The 19,404-nt window shown below is 47.2% G+C and overlaps 1 protein-coding gene across 1 annotated transcript in view; it reads right to left on the bottom strand.

Moving 5' to 3' along the window:
• Nucleotides 1–4,101: 4,101 nt before the first annotated feature.
• SEMA7A (semaphorin 7A (John Milton Hagen blood group)) overlaps nucleotides 4,102–19,404 on the bottom strand; it is a 56,230-nt gene continuing 40,927 nt past the window's right edge. Inside the window, exons 6-14 of the mRNA XM_053273141.1 lie at nucleotides 18,919–19,029; nucleotides 13,751–13,896; nucleotides 12,398–12,576; nucleotides 11,077–11,185; nucleotides 10,008–10,191; nucleotides 8,756–8,871; nucleotides 7,566–7,732; nucleotides 6,864–6,937; nucleotides 4,102–6,158 (exon numbers count right to left, since the gene is read on the bottom strand). Of these exons, the coding sequence (XP_053129116.1) occupies nucleotides 5,794–6,158; nucleotides 6,864–6,937; nucleotides 7,566–7,732; nucleotides 8,756–8,871; nucleotides 10,008–10,191; nucleotides 11,077–11,185; nucleotides 12,398–12,576; nucleotides 13,751–13,896; nucleotides 18,919–19,029 (1,451 nt within the window). The 3' untranslated portion in view covers nucleotides 4,102–5,793. The remainder of the gene's footprint in view (nucleotides 6,159–6,863; nucleotides 6,938–7,565; nucleotides 7,733–8,755; nucleotides 8,872–10,007; nucleotides 10,192–11,076; nucleotides 11,186–12,397; nucleotides 12,577–13,750; nucleotides 13,897–18,918; nucleotides 19,030–19,404) is intronic.

Below are 19,404 nucleotides of genomic sequence, written 5' to 3'. Positions count from 1 at the left end.
TACATTTATGGTTCAGCTACATTTTGAATACTACATACTGATTATCATAGAAATAACAAAAGGAACATAAGAACCTGCCATATACTGAGTCAGACCATTGGTCTATCTAGCTCAGTATTGTTTTCACAGACTGGCAGCGGCTTCTCCAAGGTTGCAGACAGGAGTCTCTCTCAGCCCTATTTTAGAGATGCTGCCAGGGAGGGATCTTGGGACCTTCTGCATGCATACAGGCAGATGATGCTCTTCCCATAGCAATCCCACCCTCTCAGGGGAATATCTTACAGTTCTCACATGTAGTCTCCCAATCAAATGCAAACCATGGTGGGCCCTCCTTAGCAAAGGGGCCAATTCATGCTTGCTACCACAAGATCAATCCTCCTATAGTACCTAAGGGGAAAATGACAAGGTTTGCACAGCAAGGTGCCTTATGACAATGGCTCTGAGCCGTGACGTTCTGCACAATGGCAGAAAATGGACAAACTAACTACTTATATGTTATTAATTATATGTTATCAATAAATTATTACTATTTTAATACACAAATTAATAGAGATTATTAATACTTGATAATTAATAAAAATATTTCAGAAATTTAATATATTAGTTATATTAGTAATTTATATATTTATTTAATATATTGATTATATAAATTACTACTATACTTAATATATTAAATTAGTAAATTATTAATAAGTATTAATAATCTCCCCACTTGGCAAGGTCATTGGAGGGGGCTCCGCTCTGCATGCTATCTATGAGGGCGGATCGGCTGTCATGCACATAGGACAGGGCCTTCTCGGTCATTGCCCCCAGACTTTGGAATGCTCTCCTCATGGGCATGCCCTAGACCACAAGGACAAAGTCTGTCACTCCTTGGGACCTTCAAAAATCTCTCAGAAAGCACTGCAGAGGGCAGTGCATCATGTCTCGCCCTGAAAAAAGCCCTTTGATGGCGGGGGTAGATTAAAGTTTGTAAGTAAGAGGACGAACCTCCAAAAGGAAAATCAAGTCTCCTCCCGATATAGCAATTAGCAATAGCACTTACATTTATATACTGCTCTATAGCCGGAGCTCTCTAAGCGGTTTACAATGATTTAGCATATCGCCCCCCAACATTCTGGGTACTCATTTTACCGACCTCGGAAGGATGGAAGGCTGAGTCAACCTTGAGCTCCTGGTCAGGATCGAACTTGTAACCTTCTGGTTACAGGGCGGCAGTTTTTTTACCACTGCGCCACCAGGGGCGCAGGAATAAGACTAAGGTCTCATTAAAATAAACAAATAAATAATTTAATTTGGTATAATTTGAAAGTCTCCCCACTCTCTAAATGGAATGTTCCAGGGACTTACTAGAAGCATCTGAAGAGAAACAATACCCATATTTTGCCCTCTACTCTTCACATTTGTGGAGTCAGGAGCTGGGAGGCATTGGGGGGCTGGCAGGGGCCCAGGGGCCTTGCAGACACAGGCCGTGCCAGGCATGCTACCCCAGACCAACCACAGCCTGATGCAGCCTGATGCAGAAGCAACCTGGTTTCAAACCGATTCAATTCGAATCGAATTGCAAAATTCAATTTGTGCACATCCCTAATGCACACTCACGCACACCTAATGCACGCATACATACACACACACCCCTCTATGGGGACCTGAGCTGAAGGTTTGTGACAGAAGGGGTGTGTGTGTTTTCAAATTTGGGAGTCCTTGTCCTATGTGGCAGCCTGTAAGGTATTTGAAGATGACTATCACATCTCCCGTTCAGTGCTCCCTCTAACAAGGATTCCCAGATGTTGTTGACTACAACTCCCATAACCCCCCCAAAGGCCAATGCAGCTGGGAATCCTGGGAGTTGTAGTCAACAACATCTGGGAATCCCTGTTACAGGGAATGTTGCTCCCCTTCTCTTCTCCAGGCTAGACACACCCAGCTCCTTTAGCTGTTCTGTTCCTCTTGGGACTTGTTTTCTTTAGGCTTAGAATGTCTGTATCAATATTTGCTTGGTTTACAAATACACAAGCAGGATTTACAAATATGCAAACAGGATCGACTGGAAAGAAACCGACCGCCCTTCAGCTGGCATCAGATCCCAGAGTGTAACTTGTGCAATCCCGTCCCAGGCTGGCTCTAGCAAGAAATCCTCTGCAGTCTCTCTCCCACAAACACACACAACCTGCCAAGCACTCACCTGAGCTACAACCCCTGAAGGGGAATTTCTCGCTCAGAGACCATCCACAGCAGTTAAAGAAACATTCAGGGGCTTGTGTGTCAAATCCCAGATTCTGATCAGGCATCATTTGGGTCAGTGGGCGGCCTTTTCATGAGGCAAAGTGAAGCGGTTGCTTCAGGTGGCAGATTCTTGGAGTGCCAGCAGGGCAGTGAGATTCCCCCCCCACACACACACACACACTGCTTCCATCTGAGCAGCAATTTTGAGACCAATCTGACCCTTGCAGGCTTCTCTTCACACTCCTTGAAAAGTAGCCAGTACCGGCAGAACAGGGAGGGCAGTAAAATGAGCCACAGGCCTGCCTATTCTCCTCTCCCTGCCCTGGCTGCTTCACTGCCTCATCTTGCTCACTGTGGGGGTCAACCCTTGACATTCAGACTGGTTATCTGCCTGGGCAAATAACCAGCTTGCGTGCCAAGAGTTAACCCCTGTGGTGGGCGAGACAAGGCAGAGTAAAGTGGCCAGTTCAGAGAAAAGAACATGCGAATGAGTCTCACCTGTGGCTCATTTACTGCCCTGCCCCACCCATCACCACCTCTATTGCTTCCATGAGGAGAAGGCTGGCAACCTTCCCTCCACTGTTCCCTCTAACAGGGATTTCCAGATGTTCACTACTATAACTCCCAGCCTCCCCAGCAGCAATGCCCTTTGGCTGGGGATTGTAGTCAACACAGCACAGTGGGGAAATGACTTGATTAGCAAGCCAGAGGTTGCCAGTTCAAGTTCCCGCTGGTACTATATTGGGCAGCAGCGATATAGGAAGATGCTGGAAGGCATCATCTCATACTGTGCGGGAGGAGGCAATGGTAAACCCTTCCTGTATTCTACCAAAGACAACCACAGGACTCTGTGAGCACCAGGAGTCAACACCAACTCAACGGCACACTTTACTTTTACTTTAGTCAACAGCATCTAGGAACCCCTCTTAGAAGGAACACTGCCCTCCTCCCTGCCCCCCATGGACTTCCAAAGCTTGCAAGGGTTGGTTTTGAGAGGGGGCTGGCCCCCATGAGAGGCTTGGGGGAAGGCAACATTTTGTGGCTTGTCTCAGACATGGCAATAACCAGGACAATCCTAACAGAGGCAACACCATAGTAATAAACTTATCCACAGGCATCAAACTCACAGCACCCAGATGGATCACAAGATCTAGATGAGCTTGAACCTGATGATGTTCCTCATTTTAAGGGACTTCCTTGATCGAAAGGCCTGCACAGCAGATCTGGACCACAGGGATGTTTTCTGGTTTGCAGGTAGGAATATCCCGCACCATATCCATGAAGGTCGGTCCTGTTGATTAGCAGCAGGGGCTTGGTGCAGGTGGCCACTTGAGACCAGAGGTCTCCTACACCTGGCCTAGAGCCCACTGACTTTGCCCTTGCCTCCCCCCCAGCCAACCCTCCACCCCTTTGCTTTTGTTAATATTTTTAATTAATTTCATCATAATAATTAATGTACTGAAAACTGACCTCAGCCCCTGCACACCATATCATGGTTGGTTCTGGTCCATGGGGGCATTTGAGTTGTGCACCCCTGATAGGGAACACTACAGCCCCAAATGTAATGCAGATCCTGTGCTTAGCAACTGCAATATAGCAGGATTCAGGATATGAGGCGACAGGCATGTGTCTGGGAAGCACCTCTCACACACTGAGAACCTGGGGCAGCCAGCAAAATGAAATCCTAGAATGTGGGTTAGGGCAGGGGTTGCACACACCCCAGATGTTGTTGGACTACAACTCCCATAATCTCAACACAAAGTGGCTGGGGATGATCGGAGTTGTAGTCCAGTAACCTCTGGGGACCCACATTTGAGAACCCCTGGGTGAAAAAATGCCACTTTTTTAAAAGAAAGAAAGAAAGAAAGAGAAGAATTTTATTGAATTTAAATATGTATTGATATTTTATTGAATTTTTTTTTAAAAAAAATGCATCAGTGTGATTGCAACACATACAAGGCAAACACAGACAGCAACAATGCATCTTCATTAATAAGAGTCTTCATCAACAAAGCTTCTTCATTAATAACAGATTAATTAATTATATTAAAGTGCACAGAGGAACAAAGACAACATAAATACATAGACAAAAGAATTGAATTTTTTTTTTAAAAAAAAATAAAGGTAGTGCATCAAGGTGTCTGGAGCTTGACTGGGACACCGCAAGCCCCAACACAGTTTCATTTCACAGTTTATTCTCAGGAGCAATTCAGGCAGACACAATTCCAGGGACAGAGACACAATTCTGTAGGACTACCAGGAAACCATGGTTTGAAGAAGTTACGCCCATGGTTGGAGAAGATATGCCCATGGTTGTACTCATCGTGATGTCTGAAGGACAAGCCATATTTATCATTACTGCACGTGGAAATGGGACTGAACTTAGGTATCAGAACTCGAAAGGATGGAAAGCCAAGACAGAAAACCAGTTCAAAGTCATGGAAGCTGAAACCATCACTTGGGCTCTGGTTAGGGCAAATAGTGATTTGGTGTGAACTCAGAATCCCTTATTTCAGGGGATTCTCAAACTTGGGTCCCCAGATGTTGATGGACTACAACTCCCATCTTCCCCAGCCACAAAGGGATGCTGGGAGTTGTAGTCCGACAACATCAGGGGACCCAAGTTTGAGAACCCCCTGAAATAATGGATTCAGAGATTTGTTATTCCTCACCATACAAGATTACATCCACAGAAATAATTCTCTAAATGAAATATTCTTAACACACATCAGCTTAAACTAGGCTCAGATACAAATAACCTTTCCATTCCGTGAAACAACTCAAATTTTGTATCCTCCTTGATGCTGCACTGATCCACAGCCTCTCTACTCATTCAGTTTACATGGGAACAATATGGTTGAAAATGCTGTCCTGGGTCCTTCCTACAGAACTGCTGTCTTTCCTGCACTAAGCAGGAGGTTGGACTAGAAGATCTCAAGGCTCCCATCCAACTCTAAAATTCTATGATCGTATGTTTCTACATTGGCATGTAGTTGTAGTGTAGGCGTTATAGGCCCAGATTGGTGCAAATCGTGTGCAACGAAAAAGCCTCGTCTCAATTCAACTGGGCTCTTTCCGCCAGTTTCTCCAGGGTAACTCCCTTTTCCATATCACAGCTCTTTTCTATTTCTAACACAAGCCATTAACTAAAGAAATATTCCCTGAAGCTGCCTTATACTGAGTCAGAGCCTCTGCTCTTCCCAGAGAGGCCCCACCCTCTAAGGGGAATATCTTCCAGTGCTCACATGTAGTCTCCCATCCAAATGCAAAGCAGGGTGGACCCTGCTTAGCAAAGGGGACAATTCACGCTCTGGCTCCAGCAGCACTGGGGATCTCTACGAGGGCTGGCAGGATGGCAGCAGGATTGTACCCGAGCCACGGTGCAGATGATAGCTTGGGTTGGGTTGCCTTGGTCCTCCTGTTGTGGGGCGGTCCAGACAGCGTGGGGGTCATCCGGAGTCTAGGCACAATGGCCTTCCACCCTATCTTGTTCTCTGAACTGTCCACCTTCTCCCCGCAATTGCAAGAGTCCCAGAACTGGGTCATGACAAGTCGTCAGGTTAGTCTTTACTGGATGAGCAAGAAGACCGTTCCCATCTGCAGGAGACCCAGCCAGAAGGACAAGGATGCCGAAGTGGCCCAGCCATTCGGTGTGGGTCCTAGTGCATCCCTGAATGAGAACTCAGGGGGCTTTACCAGGCACACCGTCACAAGCACCCGCTTAAACGGACCCTCCTGGGAAACGCAGGAATAGTTGCCATAGAGCTGATCGGTCATCTCGTCTATGAAATACGTGCAGTTACGGTGGCCAGCTCCACAATGAATGCTTCGGTTCCTGTGGACCCAGGCGTGATCGGCATGGTGAGACTCGACAGAGCAGTTCAGATAATAACGGGACGATGGGGCCACCATGACGGCCTCACAATCGTTTTCTGCAGAGGGGGGAAACGTCAGAGTCAGGCTCATAGCAAGAAGGGGTGCAGGCGGTGCAGAGGCCCAGGGGGGTCACCCGTCATGCCCTCCCACCACAGCCACTATATGGGGACTGCCTGCCTTTAGCAATAGCACTTACATTTATATACCGCTCTATAGCTGGAAGCTCTCTAAGCGGTTTACAATGATTTAGCATACTGCCCCCCAACATTCTGGGTACTCATTTTACCGACCTCGGAAGGATGGAAGGCTGAGTCAACCTTGAGCCCCTGGTCAGGATCGAACTTGCAACCTTCTGGTTACAGGGCGGCAGTTTTACCACTGCGCCACCAGGGGCTCAATTCATTCATTCATTCATTCATTCATTATTTCATTCATTTCATTCATTCATTCAATTTTTATACTGCCCTTCCAAAATGGCTCAGGGCGGTTTACAATTAGAACAAAACCATTAAAACCAGTGAACAATTAAAACAAAAATTATAAAACAGTGTAAAACAATTCAAACATCATAAAACAGTAATTAAACAATTGCAACAATTAAAAAAAAAACACCCTGAAAAACAGGGCCAGCTGGTTTCCCTTTGCTAGCTGCGACACTCAACAATTTCATATGCTAGTTCTAGTATCATGTTGATAGATAAGATAACCCACTGGATTCCTTCTAAATCTGAAGGACAAGCAACACTGATTAGCCAAACTACCTTTTGCATTGCTGTGATCTGAAGAGGCACAAACATTCGAAGGGACCTCATGGGTCAGAGCCTGTAGCAGTGTTCTAAAGAGAAAAGACAGCAAGGTAAGCACCACACACACTTCACAAGACTGGCACCGTTGTCACAGAAAGCTTGCTCCTACAGTTGTTTACTTTGGATCATCTCGTCGGAAAACAGGATGAAATCCCATAAAGAAATACTTGGCTGGACATTTCTAGGAAACATTGCTGTGAAATGAACATGAGGGCACGACCTGGTTTTGGAACAGCTCCCTGGTGAAAGAGAGACAGGAGTAGGGATGTGCACAAAATTGACTAGATTCAATTCAAACTGATTCAGAAATGTTGGAGTGGAGATTCGTTTGAATCGATTCGAATCCGGCCAACCTCAAATTCGAATTTGGTTGAATTTGCCCAAATTCAATTCGAGATTGGCCGAATTCAAATGGATTCGAATGAATCGGCACTCTCTTCCATTGCTCCAAATCCAATAAGACTCAAATCTGATTCGAATTCAAATTGAATTCGGTCAAATTTCATGCACATCCCTATACAGAAGGCAACATCTTGTCTGCCCCCACAACTGCCTCCCTCCCCATCTCCAATGGAAGTTATAGCCCAGCAACCTGAGTTTTTGGGAACCCCCGAGTTAAGAAAAAGAAACAAGAAATGAAATGCACCGGGGGCATACCCATTTCTGAGCTCATCACGGGCATAAACAGAAGTGCATTTTCCATTGCTCCATCCACAATAGGGGTCTCTTGCCAGCACACAGCTCTCACAGTCATCCTTATAAGCCCCACACATGGCCATGGGCAGCCGAACCACTTCACTTGTCGAGGCCACAAATAACTCATTCTGTAAAATAAAAGGAACAGGAACATAGGAAGCTGCTGTATACCGAGTCAGACTCTTGGTCCATCTAGCTCAGCATTGCCTACACTGACTGGCAGCGTCTCTCCAGCATTTCAGGCCAGAGTCTCTCCCAGCCCTACCTGAAGATGCTGCCATGGATTGAACATGGGACCTTCTGAATGCCAGTAGATGTTCTGCCACTGAGCTACGGCCCCATCCCCTAAGGGGAATATATTACTGCGCTCACATGTAGTCTCCCATCCAAATACAAACCAAGGCAGACCCTGCTTAGCTAAAGGGAGAATTCGTGCCCACTACCACAGGATTGGCTTTCCTCCCCACCCAGTGTAACAGCTATAACAATGGCTCTCACAAGCACTAGGCTTAAGCGACTAGTCCGCATAAACTCTCAAGGAGACATTACGAACTTGTTTGTGCCCACAGAATGAATGAATCCATTTGTTGCCAGGCAAGTTTAAAAAGTTGTGTGATTGTGTTCAATATTAACAACATCAAGTTATAGACAGTGTTCCCTTTTTCAAGGATTCCCAGATGTTGTGGTCCCAGATGTTGTTGACAGCTAGTCTTGTGGCAGCAAGCATGACTTGTACCATTAGCTAAGCAGGGTCTACCCTGGTTTGCATTTGAATGGGAGACTACATGTGTGAACACTGTAAGATATTCCCCTTAAGGGATGGAGCCACTCTGGGAAAAGCAGAAGGTTTCAAGTTCCCTCCTTGGCTTCTCCAAGACAGGCCTGCAACCTTGGAGAAGCCACTGCCAATCTGTGAAGACAATACTGAGCTAGACCAACCAATGGCCTGACTCAGTATATGGCAGCTTCCTATGTACAACTCCCAGGATCCCCAGCTGCAATGGCCTTTGGCTGGGGATTCTGGGAGTTGTAGTCAACATCTGGGAATCCTTGTAACAGTGAACACTGGTTATAAAATGTAAAAATAAATGTAAATATAAAATGTAATGAAATAAAAATTAAAATAAAATGAGAACAGAGGTTTCCCTTACTTTCACATTGTCCAGAGTCATAGCCTTGATGACGGCACGCTGTCCAAAAGGCTGGATCTCCAGGATGTTCATGGTGCCATCCAGCAATTCTGCAACTTTGTGGATGGTTCCTTTGTCTGCAGAAGACAGAGGCAAGGATTGGAAAGGTGAGGCGAAAGCAGCCTGATATGGCTATTGCTTTCTAACCCTGCCATGGGCTTCTCAGAGACAGCCAGTCAGCCACTATGGCTTGACAATCCTTAGAACATAAGAACAGCCTGGCTGGATCAGGCCCAAGGAGGCCCATCTAGTCCAGCATCCTGTTTCACACAGTGGCCCACCAGATGCAACTGGGAGCCACAGGCAGGAGTTGAGGGCATGCCCTCTCATTTCACACAGTAGCCCACTAGATGCCTCTGGGAAGCCCACAGGCAAATGGTGAAGGCATGCCCTCTCTCCTGCTGTTGCTCCCCTGCACCTGATATTTAGAAGCCTCTTGCCTCTAAGGCTGGAGGTGGCCTATAGCCAACAAATTAGTAGCCACTGATAGACCTGTCCTCCATGAATTTGTCAAGCCCCTTTTAAAGCCGTCCAAGCTGGTGGCCATTACCACATCCTGTGGCAGAGAATTCCACAGATTATGCACTGTGTGGAAAAAGTACTTCCTCTTGTCGGTCCTAAATTTCCCAGCCTTCAATTTCATGGGATGACCCCTGGTTCTAGAGTTGTGAGAGAGGGAGAAAAATTTCTCTCTGTTCACTCTCTCTGCTCCATGCATAATTGTATACATCTTGAACATGTCTCCCCTGCTTGTATGCAGAAGGTCCTGGGTTCAATCCCTAGCAACTCCAACAAGGTTTGGGAAAGTCTTCTGCCTGAAACCTTGGATAAGCTGCTGCCAGTCAGTGTAGACAATACTGAGCTAGATGGACCATGCGTCTGACCCAGTACAAGGCAGCTTCTTCCTAATTCGCTCCGGCATCACGAGCTGCCAGCTGACGAGTGTTATCCAAATGCTAAAGTCTGACATCGTCCATCCCGTATATTTCCCATGGCCTTCTAGGTTAGTTCCCTTTTATTTGACAGCAATGACAAAATCACTTATGCAGTTGCTAAGTTTTGCTTAGTCTCCATTAGAATGCAGAGTAAGAGAGTGCCTATACAGTTTGATTTCATGAGGTTTATGAATACTTGGATTAGTTTATTGTTACTGTTTGGACTGTATGTGTGTATTTTTCTGATCAGCGGCCGCAAATAAATGGAACTGAACTACCTGTGGCCAAAAAGAGGACGTTGTGAGTAGACCCATCAGCAGCCTGCACCTGATGGACCCCAATTTTCTGGTAGTGGTGCTTGCTGTGAAACAAGATGTCTTGCTGCTTCATCTTATGTTCCAGTTCAGGGTGACTCTCTGCTACTCTGAAGGTCTCCTGGGGAGTATGGTTTCCTTCTATACACTGTCAAGAGGGGGAAAAACATAGAGAATGCCGATGGGTTATGATAGAAACATAGGAAGCTGCCGTATACTGAGTCAGACCCTTGGTCCGGTTGGGCTGCCGAGACAGCTGCTGCTCTTCTGCAAAGGGGACACCAAGAAGGAGAAATAAGAGGGTTTTTGAGGCTTCAAAACCCTCTCACGTCATCCTGGATCAAAGGATTGACACAAGATAAACCACAATTTCTCATATGCTGGTTATCTGATACAGGGATTGGGCTGTAAAGCTCGGTTTTTGTCTCAAGGTGACCGGCAGGGAAAAGGATTCCATCTTCGCTTGTCTCCTTCTTAGGAAATCTTTATGACCGAAGCTGCCCGGCAGACAATCTCTACGGTTTGGATATAATTAATGTTTGAAGTTCAAGAAGTTCACCTCTTCAGTGAATGATGATGACAAAGAACAGAATGCACAGAATGGTGTTATAAGGCAGTTTCCGGCTCCCGTGTTGCTACAGGAGACCTGAGGGCCAGTAAAATAGTCCCTGCAGGCAGAATCCTGCCCCCCAGGGCCTTACGTTGTGCAGGCCTGCTTTAGAGGAAGGACTCCTGTTCACTATACAACACCACATGAAGCCAATCCTCACTTGGACCAGTGAGGGCTCAAGATCTCTCTACACCTGAGACAGGGTGCTGAATGCCCCCCACTTCTTTTAAAGTGGTGGGGAGGGGATTTTGTTGCTTTCCCAATATTCCACTGCCTGAGGCAACCGCCTCACCTTGCCTCATGGAAGGATTGCCCCTGATGTGGATGCATTCAAAGTCTACCTTGTGGCAGGAAGAAGACCCCCCCCACACACACACCCCCACACACACACTCAGTGAAGGTGCATTCACCTGTGTCCCTTACCTGCCCAGGCCGCACGGTGGGGAGTTCAGCACGGTAGCCTTTGAGAGGGGATGTCTGGAAAAGTCTCGCCATGTCACCCACGGAATAGACACAGACTGCCGAGTAGTCCCTGTGGGAAACAGGGAGGTGTGGCAGCAGCTTAGCAGTGTGGAGTACTTGTCTATATTTTTCATCCAGCGATATGTCCAAAGAACCACCTGATGGTGCAGCGGGGAAACGACCTGACGAGCAAGCCAGATGTTGCCAGTTCGAATCCCCACTGGTATGTTTCCCAGACTATGGGGAATACCTATATCAGCGATCTAGGAAGGTGCTGAAAGGTATCATCTCATACTGTGCAGGAGATTGCAATGGCAAACCATTCCTGTATTCTACCAAAAAAACACCACAGGGCTCTGCGGTTGCCACGAGTCAACATCAACTCGACGGCACACTTTACCTTTATATGTCTAAAGCAGGATACAGCCATACTAGAAATGGCAGAAGAGAAGATCTTGCTAGCTCTAAACTTCACTGGCTGTTTCCAGCATCATCTGTGGCTTCTCTGTATCTGGCCCGGGGCTTTGGGGTGCACTCCCTGTCAAAATAAAGCGCTTCTCCATCTCTGACTGCTTTTTAAAAGACCCTTAAGACACACTCATTTTCACAGGCTTTTAATTCAAATTAATTTTAAATGGTTGAATTGTCTTTATCCGGTGAAATTATTTTCATTGTTTCACTCTGTGGACATGTTGTGTTTGTTTTTATAGTGAAGTTTCGATTGTGTACACCTAGATATGTATATAACAGGCAGTAGATAGACAGATAGATAGATAGATAGATAGATAGATAGATAGACAGAGCCTTACTTTAAATCAAGGCTACACGACAGGCCCTCCAGCTGGTTTTGGACTACAGCTCCCATAATCCTCAGCCACAGTGGCCAATACTCAAGGATGATGGGAGTTGTAGTCCAAAATCTGCCATTGTGGAGCCCTGCTTTAAACCCTGCAATGTTCCCACTAACAAGGATTCCCAGATGTTGTTGACTACAGCTCCGAGAATCTCCAGCTGCCATGGCTTTTGCTTGGGGATTATGGGAGTTGTAGTCAACAATATCAGCACATCCTTCTTAGAGAGAACACTGAAAGGCACCTTTTCAAGTGAGTGCAAGGGAAGAGAACAACAATCTCAATTCCCGGCAAACCACATCATTGATGTGGTTTGCTGATTTTTAAAAAATCTGGTTGGACACCCCACTCCTGTTTGCGGGCACACAAGAAGTCCCTTCTAAATAAAGCCCCCTGCTCAGCTACATATAGTCCATGAAGAGGACACTCACCACTCATTCAAGAAGAGACCGTAGACTTTCGTCTCCGACCAGGTATCGGACTCAACAATGAAGACATCCTGCAGTCTGTTAAAGTGGCGGTCAGTGGCCGGGTCGAAGCAGAGCAACGTGGCCTTCAGGAAGGTTGTCCATTTGGCGGCAGAGAGGGAACCAATGCCTCCTTTGTCTCCCTAAAGCGATAGGAAGTTGTGAAAGAGAAACTCAAGTATTTAGTACACCGCTCTGGGCTCCTTGGAGGAAGAGCGGGATATAAATGTAATAACAATCATCATCATCATCATCCCCGGCTATTGGCCACTGTTGCTGGGGATTGTGGGAGTTATAGTCCAAAAACAGCTGGGGGGAGGAGGGGCACTAAGTCAAGCAGGCCTGCCCTAAAGGGATTATCTTACAGCAGATGGTGGTCGCATGCAGTCACCCACCCAAATGCAAACCAGAGCAGACCTGCTTAGCAAAGGGAACAATTCACGCTCAGTACTGCAAGACCAGCTCTCCTTCCCTTCTCTGGAATGGGGGGAATTGAGGAATTTCCTTCCATGAAGCGAGGCAGGGAGGTCAGCAGATTTATTAGGGCACCAGCGAAAATTCAAGATGCCTTTTCATTCCCCACTTTTTTTAAAAAAGGAACGCTTTAGGAGAAAATTGAGGAGGAAAGACACTTTGAGGGAAGGCAAAACGGGGGTTAATAGATTTGCTGGAGGCATTTAGTAAAAGGAGAAGGAAATTCCTCAAACGCTTTGAGGGCATTTGCAACAGCGCTCCCTGGAATCGGAATGTCTAGAGGTTGTTGACTACAACTCCCATCATCACCAGCCAAAGGCCATTTCAGCTGGGGATGATGGGAGTTGTAGTAAACAACCTCTGAGCATCTGTGTTACAGGGAATAGTGACCCCTTCCCAGAAAAGAAGAAAAACAAATTCTTTTTTTCTCCAGTTTTGTAAGCGTCTCCTCAGTTGAAACCCTCAGGCAGGCAAACAACCAGTCCAAAGTTGTTGGAGAGGAGAGCTGGTCTTGTGGTAGCAAGCATGACTTGTCCCCTTAGCTAAGCAGGGTCCACCCTGGTTGCATATGAATGGGAGACTTGATGTGTGAGCACTGTGAGATATTCCCCTTGGGGATGGAGTTGCTCTGGGAAGAGCATCTAGGTCCCAAGTTCCCTCCCCGGCAGCATCTCCCAGATAGGGCTGAGAGAAATTCCTGCCTGCAACCTTGGAGAAGCCGTTGCCAGTCTGTGAAGACAATACTGAGCTAGCTAGACCAATGGTCTGACTCAATATATGGCAGCTTCCTATGCAACCTACTCCTCTGAAACACACCTTCCCCTTCCACCACAAGCTTAGTACCTTGCAGAGCTGGGCCACCCTGGAAACGTTCATGAGGGCGCCCGTGTTCTTCAGCCAATCTAGGTTGTCCTCTCTGAAAAAGTAGTAGATCTTGTCATTGTACGGCTGGTCTTGTTTCACAACAGCTGCCTTCACAAACTGGGGGTCTGCAATTGGACAAGACCGAACTGTGGTGAGATCTGGGAAGGGAGGTTGCTCTCCTTCTGGGCAGGGAACAAATCTGTTTGTATTCCATCACTAAAATACCCACCCAGAGGCACTCTTACTTCTGGACGTCCGGGCCAAAGTCCAGGGCCTCCACAACCCCTGGGCCCCCCAAATCCTTTTTAGTCTGTCCCTGGTGGTGTGGTCAAGTTAAAATTGGGGGGTGGGGTGGCTCCAAAAGCCATTGGTCCAGGCTCCAAAATGACCTAGGTGCATCTCTGTATCCATTATCTGTAGGACTAAGAGACCTGGATCCAACCCCTGAGCAAAGAGTCACCTTTTGAAGTATTGGCTCTCATATTTTCAGGGGTGTTATGGGAGGAAAGCTGGTCTTGTGGTAGCAAGCATGACTTTTCCTCTTTGTTGAGCGGGGTCTGCCCTGATTTGTATTTGAATGGGAGACTACATGTGTGAGCACTGAAAGGTATTCCCCTGAGGGGATGGAGCCACTCTGGAAAGAGCATCTGAGGTTCCAAGTTCCCTCCCTGGCAGCATCTCCAAGACAGGGCTGAGAGAGACTCCTGCCTGCAACCTTGGAGAAGCCGCTGCCAGTCTGTGTAGACAATACTGAGCTAGATGGACCATTGACCAATGGTCTGACTCAGGATATGGCAGCTTACTACGTTCCTAGGTACTCACTAGTTCTGGGTCCTGGGCCCATAGCCCTGTTCTTGGTAATTAAGCTCACTCATACCCCACCCCCCACCCCACAAGAATATACATACTTAGGTTTTTATGTATTTCATGTCCAAGAATAAATACATCTCCAATATTATAACACAGCATCTGCTACTACAAATATTGATATACCACTTTTCAACAAAAGTTCTCAAAGTGGTTTGGAAATGAATGAATGAATGAATGAATGAATGAATGAAAAAGAGGAAAGAAAGAGAGAGAGAGAGAGAAAAGAGAAAAGAAAGAAAGAAAGAGAAAGAGAGAGAGAGAGAAGAGAAAGAGAAAAGAAAGAAAGAGAAAAGTACAACAAATATTTATATACCACTTTTCAACAAAGTTTCCAAAGTGGTTTACACAGAGAAATAATAAATGAATGAATGAATGAATGAATGAATGAATGAATGAATAAGATGGTTCCCTGTCCCCAAAGGGCTCACGATCTAAAAGAAACGTAAGATAGACACCAGCAACAGTCACTGGCGGTCCTGTGCTGGGGGTGGGCAGGGCCAGTTCCTCTCTCCCTGCTAAATAAAGAGAATCATGTTTAAAAGGTGCCTCCTTCTCATTTCCTGCTAACTTGGTTTGCCCAGTTCGTGAGAAAAGAGAAGAGAAGAGAGAGAAGAAGAGAAGAAAAATCTATGACAGTGGAAGCATAAGAGAGCCAGGTGAGAGGCCAGGTGCTTTCCCTCCCATGCTCCATGCAGGCGCCTGCACTGCTGCGCTCCTTTTCTGGAAGAGATCAAGGAGGAGGGCAGTGGCTGATGAGTTTTGGGGCTCTGGGCCTATCACTGGGGGCCCGTGCCCCATGGGCCACCCCTAATGACACCCCTACATATCTAGCAGGGGGAGAGCAACCATCCCTATTCAACCCAACAGGGGAAAAATATACCCATTTTATGGTTGGGAAATACAGCAGATCTGTTCTGCGGTTGTCTTCGAGTTCTATCCATAACAGAAGGCCACCAGGACTCTCTCAACTGGGGCAGCTGTGGTCAATGGCTAGTTAGTGCCAACGTAGCCACCTTGCCATGTGGTGAGCTGGTGGTGTGCATGGAAGCCCTGCCCACTGGTCCACGAGGCACCTTCCAAGGAGTGGCCGTCTTGTCTTTCGCAAGGGAAGAGCAACTCTGTTATTCCGTCCAGCATCCTTCCCTGCAGTTGTTGCTGGTGCCTCCCTTGTGGTCCTTTTGAGACTGTGAATCCCACTCAGACAAGAGACAATAGACTATCCTCTCATAGCCATATGCTCATCGGGACGGATATTTTTACAAGTCCTGTGAACGGACCATGAGTTCAAGAGCACGCACACCCCAGATGCAATTAGCTAAAAGGGGGCGGAACAGAAGGTGGAAAATGGCACCACTATGCCACAGGGGGATCCTTGCCACAAAGTAGACCTTGCTATTCCATGCCTCTGAGAGCGAGCGATGAAGCAACAGCTGCATCCCAAACGACAGAGAGAGGGGGGACCAGCAAAGCAGAGCTGGTCTTAGGGAAGCTAGCATGATTTGTCCCCTTTGCTAAGCAGAGTCCGCTCTGGTTTGCATTTGAATGGGAGACCACATGTGAGCACTGTAAGACTGCATTTGACCACCTCTTAGGGGGTGGGGTCACGCTGAGAAGAGCATCGGCAGGCTGGCATGCAGGTGGCTCCAAGTTCCCTCCCTGGCAGCATCTCCCAGATAGGGCTAAGAGAGCCTCCTGCCTGCTATCTTGGAGAAGCCACTGCCAGCCTGTGTGGGCAATAATGAGCTAGATGCACCAGGGGTCTGACTCGGTAGGAGGCCGCTTCCTATATTTCTATGTACACTGCAAATATATAGGGAGATTTATTTATTACATTTATATCTCGCTTTTCCTCTGAGGAGCTCAGAGTGGTGTACATGGTTATGCTTATCCTCACAACACCCCTGTGAGGTAGGTTAGGCTGAGAGATGCATGTCTGGCCCAGAGTCACCCAGCTAGTATCATGGCTGATTGGGGATTCGAACTCAGGTTTCCCAAGTCCCATCCCTCTAACCACTACGCCACCCTGGAGATTTGCCTCCACGTCACTATCTGCTCTGCTGGAAATGTTGCTCTGAGCAATGGAGACCCTGGGGGAGGAGAAAGCCTGCCCGTCTCATTTGTGGTAGACTCCCTTCCTCCATGAGCTCAGTGGAAAAGCCCTAAGCAGGGAGGCACCAAGTGGAACGCGACGTCACCGGAGGCTCATTATTGTGGGTTCCCCAGCGTGGCAGGGAACTCTGCTTCCATGACGCTCGGGAGACCGAGATCCCTGCGTTGTGATTTTCCGTTCCCAGCCACTCCCTCTGAGGCCGCAGCGGAGTTTGTTTTGCACAGACAGCTTGCTTTTCTCCCTCAATGGTAAGATGCATTCCTGCTGGGGATGTTTTGGAAAGCTTCGGCTTTCCTTCCAAAGTCCCAAACCTCAGAGGGTGCCCTGCTCTAGTGAAGCCCATGTGCCATGGGGTCCCCCCCACCCCGCTATATTCCCACAGAGCCCATATTCTCACCATCAAGTGAACCAGCCCTAAATATCCTGTGCAACAAGGGTGGAAGAAGGCAGACTGATCAATTGGCCATTTCCCCGGGGATCTCACCCGCACTTGTTTGGAGGGATTCTTGAGTGGAGAAATCTGGAGAGGAGAGCTGGCCTTGTGGTAGCAAGCATGACTTGTCCCCTTAGCTAAGCAGGGTCCTCCCTGGTTGCTTTTGAATGGGAGACTTGATGTGTGAGCACTAGAAGAGATTCCCCTCAGGGGATGAAGCCGCTCTGGGAAGAGCAGAAGGTTTCAAGTTCCCTCCCTGGCAGCATTTCCCAGCTAGGGCTGAGAGAGATTCCTGTCTGCAACCTCGGAGGAGCCGCTACCAGTCTGTGAAGACAATACTGAGCTATATGGACCAATGGTCTGACTCACTATATGGCAGCTTCCTATGTTCTGCTGTAGATTGCATTGATTGAAATCCACAAGCACTCAGGGGGTGAGCACACAATGAAGCCCCACATCTGTACAAGGAGGCTGCACTGATTAAAACGTGCGGGATGAATGACAACCACTCCCACCCCACTTACGGTTACCCCTAGATTTCACACTCACAACTCTTGCGCTTCAATGTGATCTCTTTATCTTAGTCTTCCACTCCTAATCTGGCCCTGCTGTTTCCTGAACAGATGGGGAAGAGGATAAAGGCTGTGTTCAGCTCATCTTACTTCTCTTTTAAAAAGAAAATAGTTGCTCAGAGGACAGAAAACCCTGCTAACTAGGTTAATCCCTGCTAACTGGGCAAAGAGGCACCTTTTTCACGTGTTGATTCTCTTTATTTAGCAGGGGGAGAGCAACTGGCCCTATCCACCCCCAGCACAGTACCTCCAGTGACTGTTGCTGGTGTCTATTTGATGTTTCTTTTAGATTGTGAGCCCTTTGGGGACAGGGAACTATCTTATTTATTTGTTATTTCTCTGTGTAAACTGCCCTGAGCCATTTTTGGAAGGGCGGTATAGAAATCGAATAAATATATAATAAATATATAATATAAAAATATATATATAGAAAAGACAGAATCAACTTCGATCAAGTCGACCAAAATGTATCAAATGGGAGGAGATTGCATTAGAGTTATTAAGCAACTATGTAGCAAGTTTCTGGCTTCAATCCAGGTTAATTCCTAGGATTGAGAATTTTTCTTTATTACCAGAGGTACTAAAGAACAAGGTTGTTCTCTTTTACCTCTATTATTTGTTTTAGCAATGGAATCACTAGCCCAGGTTATAGAGAAAATGAACTCATTAAGGGGTTAAAAACTGATACGAAGAGGAGACCAGGTCTTGTGGTAGCAAGCAGGACTTGTCCTCTTAGCTAAGCAGGGTCTGCCCTGGTTGCATATGAATGGGAAACATGATGTGTGAGCACTGGAAGATATTCCCCTCAGGGGATGGGGCCACTCAGTGAAGAGCAGAAGGTTCTAAGTTTCCTCCTTGGCATCTCCAGGATAGGGCTGAGAGAGATTCCTGCCTGCAACCTGCCTGCCTGGAGAAGCCGCTGCCAGTCTGTGAAGACAATACTGAGTGAGATGGACCAATGGTCTGACTCAGTATATGGCAGCTTCCTATGTTCCTACGGCCTCATTCCCCATCTTGGTCCCCCTTTCAAGTGGGCACCCATGGCTTGCCCACCCATAAGGCTGATCGTGTGTGTGTGTGTGTGTGTGTGTGTGTGTGTGTTGGGGAGGGAAGGTTGGGGGGAGACTCATCCAAGCATCCATCCAAGCCTAGTTGCACTCACTTCGCATTGCGTTATCACTGGTGTAAAGCTCCGCGGAGCCACGAATCCTGCGGAAGCGAGGGATCCGCCCATTGTACAAGTGCTTCTTGATGGTAGAATAGATGTCTTTCCCTGCAAGGTAGGAGAAAACGTGATTATGAGGAAGACACCCTGATGTAGGTTTCACATCCAGCAGCTTCCTGACCATTCTGTGCAGCAAAGTCTGGTTATGGGCCATAACATAAAGCATCCTAACAAAACAAAACCCCACTAATAACTCCCTTGTGTTAAAAGGCTCTATGCATGCAAACATTTTTGCTCATCTTCCCCTTCCCTCTGCTACCCCAGATGGCTCCCAAAATAGGTCTCAGAGAGGTTTCCCCACAACCAGCTTTTAGCCTGCATCTCCTCCGGAATGGAACGAGTTCCAGGGTCCCCTCTAACAAGGATTCCCAGATGTTGTTGACTACAACTCCCAAGCAAAAAGCTGGGGATTCTGGGAGTTGT

The sequence above is a fragment of the Hemicordylus capensis genome, chromosome 10 (assembly GCF_027244095.1).
Source record: "Hemicordylus capensis ecotype Gifberg chromosome 10, rHemCap1.1.pri, whole genome shotgun sequence".
NCBI lineage: Eukaryota > Metazoa > Chordata > Lepidosauria > Squamata > Cordylidae > Hemicordylus > Hemicordylus capensis.
Note: the sequence above shows the minus strand (reverse complement) of the source record. Positions and strands in the feature narration are given on the sequence as shown.